The 3,381-nt window shown below is 50.4% G+C and overlaps 1 protein-coding gene across 1 annotated transcript in view; it reads left to right on the top strand.

The window, feature by feature from the left end:
• The first annotated feature begins 309 nt into the window (after positions 1–309).
• LOC130377026 (neuropilin and tolloid-like protein 1) overlaps positions 310–3,381 on the top strand; it is a 16,475-nt gene continuing 13,403 nt past the window's right edge. Inside the window, exons 1-2 of the mRNA XM_056583965.1 lie at positions 310–390; positions 466–536. Coding sequence (XP_056439940.1) covers positions 310–390; positions 466–536 — 152 coding nt within the window. The remainder of the gene's footprint in view (positions 391–465; positions 537–3,381) is intronic.

Below are 3,381 nucleotides of genomic sequence, written 5' to 3' on the forward strand. Positions count from 1 at the left end.
AACAATATAATATAATAATTACAGTGCACAGTAACTGTGATGGGACCCACTTTGCAACGCCACAACCTATATTACTTATTAAAAAGTAATAACAGCCCAGGGGAAATGGAGGTGTTTGAATATCGGCAAATAATAACGGTCAACGGGAATTGACTATTAATAATAAACATCGGTGGCAGCGGTGGAAATAAAATACACACTGGGAGCTCATGAGCAGAAGCCAGCAGGGTGCGTTGAGATAGAGAACCAGCAGAGTCCAAATGAATTCCCCTAACCACAGACATGCAGGCGAGAGACAGTGGGGAGAAGATGGCAGGGAAGACAGAACGCTCCCCGGTCATGGAGAAACAGTTAAACAGCCGGCAGCACGCGCCCGGACGCCACTGCACAGTGAATGTTGTCCCTGCATGTGTGTGTGTGTGTGTGTTGGTGTGTGAATACATCCTCTCATTCTGTTCATCGCAGGCCCAGTCGTTTTCCCACTGCTTCGCCGTCTGCATGGCTGTACTCTGCTTTCCTGCGGAAGCAAAAAACAGGTACGCCAGGCAGCGCACGGTGAACGGAAAACACTAATCTTAAAAAGGCACAGCAGCCCCGAGTCAATTTGAGCTGGAACCTCCTTCTTCGTTGGGTTTTAACTGCAGCATCCACAGCCTATTCTTTGGGTTTTCCCTGCCGCTGAGACAAGGACAGTACTTTGGGGAGAACGCTGCTAAGCCGCCCCCCCCCATCCCCACACTCCCTGCACTCCCCCCCCCCCCCCCACCCCCTTGTTATTTGAAAAACACATTACACCACCGCTAAGGAAAACACGTCTGTTTTTATGATCCTCTGCGCAGAAACCAGGAGAAAGACAGACGCAAACATGCCCGGTTAAAACCCGAGCAGATGCCGTTGGGAATCCTGTTTATCTCAGTCGACACACACTTCGCACGGTGAGGTGCCTTTCATGCGCTCGTTGGAGTAACAGGAATTACCCGTCCTCCACCATATAACACTACTTCCAAACGCATTTCATGAAAATAACCCCCCCCCCCCCCCACCCCCCGAAAAAAAGAATGTTTTGCATCCCTAAATGGCAGTTGGATTTCTATCTCCCCCAGTGCTTTCTGGGTAATAGGGCATGTTCCCGCCGACGGTCCCAGGGGCTCCTGCGAGTGACAGGAGAGCAGTGTTCTCCGAGGCCGGCGGAGCGGCTCAGACGAACGGGACCTGCTTGTTATTCATGAACTCACTAATTAGCCCTTCTTCCTCTAACGACGCGGCCCTGAGAGCGGAGACGGGACGGGGGCGTGCGGACTCACGGGGACGCGGCGCTCGCTCACCGAGGGGAGGGGGGAAGCGTGCGCGCTCAAAGAACGCATCCACACAAACGGCGGCGGAGAAAACAGAACAACCAAAGCCCGTTTTGGCCGCGCTTCAATGAAATGGGAGCACGCTCCCGGAGGAGCCGGGCTATGGAACTAGGAACGGGAAATGCTTGTGAGGAGGTCGGTGCGTTACACATCCCATAATGGATGGATTATGACTCGGGGTCATAGGCGGGAATGACAAAATACCAGTGTTTCTTTTTAAAAATACCGTTGCACACGTCTTAGCGTTTCATTTAGCCAAGGAAGGTTCCAAAGGGATGTGGGATAGGTTGGTGTGGATGGATATGAATACATGCAGTATTTGGAAATACAGAATCACACACACACACACACACACACACACACACACATGCACGTGCACCCACACTCTCTCTCTCTCTCTCTCTCTCTCTCTCTCTCTCTCTCTCTCTCTCTCTCTCTCTCTCTCTCTCTCTCTCTCTCTCTCTCTCTCTCACACACACTTGCCTTGCAGAGGCACACGTACTCGATGCATAAAACAATGAATCACAAACATGTGAATTTTCTTTGCATGTAGCCTCAAGCTTCACTTGCAAATGCGATTGCTTGTATGTGTGTGCATGTGTGAATGCATGGTTCTGTGTGGGAGAGAGACAGTGTGTGTGTGTGTGTGTGTGTGTGTGTGTGTGTGTGTGTGTGTGTGTGTGTGTGTGTGTGTGTGTGTGTGTGTGTGTGTGTGTGTGTGTGTGTGTGTGCCTTGCTGTAAGCAAACAGGACCGTGTCATCAATGGCATGCAGATTGCGAGCCCCTTCTGAGGCAAATGCCTAGGCTACATGAATCCCGATGCCCCCAAGTGTTGACGGACTTGATTGCTGCATAAAGACTGAACAAAGCTAAATAAATAGAAGTTAAAATGGAGATCATTCGGTGGAGGAGCAGAGCAGTGATGCAGAGAGTCGAGGAGATCTGCATTCTCCCTCTGCTGACACAAACATAAGACTTTCTGTTCCACAGAAATGACAAGTGCACTGCAAGCTGTCTCATGCACACCTTGCAGACCCAAAGGCAGTCGCACACACACACACACATAATATGCAGACACGCATATAAACACACAAATAATAACACAAACACATAGAAGCACACAAGCCTAAAGATAACACAACACAGACTCAGGCTCACAAACACACACAAGCACACGCACGCACGCACGCAAGCACGCACTCACACACACACACACACGCACGCGCACACACGCATAGTCACACACACACTTAGACACACAGAGCCTTAATAGGCCTCCTATGGCAGGTCATTGTCCAGCAAGGCGATGGCCAGCTCCCTTCTCTCTCTGTCACCCGGTCCATAATGTGAGGCCGGCTCCTTCTTGCCCCTATAATCAACCATCCTTTACACGGCTGTCTGTCGCTGTCCACGCATAGCCACGCACAGAGCTGCAATACCTCATAGGATCCACTCCAAGCACGCACGCACATACACTCCAAGCACGCACGCACATACGCGCATGCACACAGTTATTTACTGTTCTCCATCTTGCCATCCAATCTATTGACACACACACACACACACACACACACACACACACACACACACACACACACACACACACACACACACACACACACACACACACACACACATGCACGTGTGCACATGTATGTACAGTTATTTACTGTTCTCTATCTTGCCATCCACCTTCTTGCCATATCCCACACACAGTAACAGCCACACACATGCCCATACACACACACACACACACACACACACACACACACACACACACACACACACACACACACACACACGCACACACATAAACAAGGATGTCTCTAAGGTACTGGAGGTGCCGGCTGCGGCTGGGACACGGATCACTAGCAAAACAAACATCCTGTTTACGGCAGGCGGGCCTGTCACCACACACACACGCACACGCACACGCACACACACAAAAATGCGCATCGAGGGACGGCTATAAACAAACAACATAAAAAACAAACAACATGGCGCATACTTTTATGATTCTTCTTC

Source organism: Gadus chalcogrammus, chromosome 23 (assembly GCF_026213295.1).
Source record: "Gadus chalcogrammus isolate NIFS_2021 chromosome 23, NIFS_Gcha_1.0, whole genome shotgun sequence".
Classification (NCBI taxonomy): Eukaryota; Metazoa; Chordata; class Actinopteri; order Gadiformes; family Gadidae; genus Gadus; species Gadus chalcogrammus.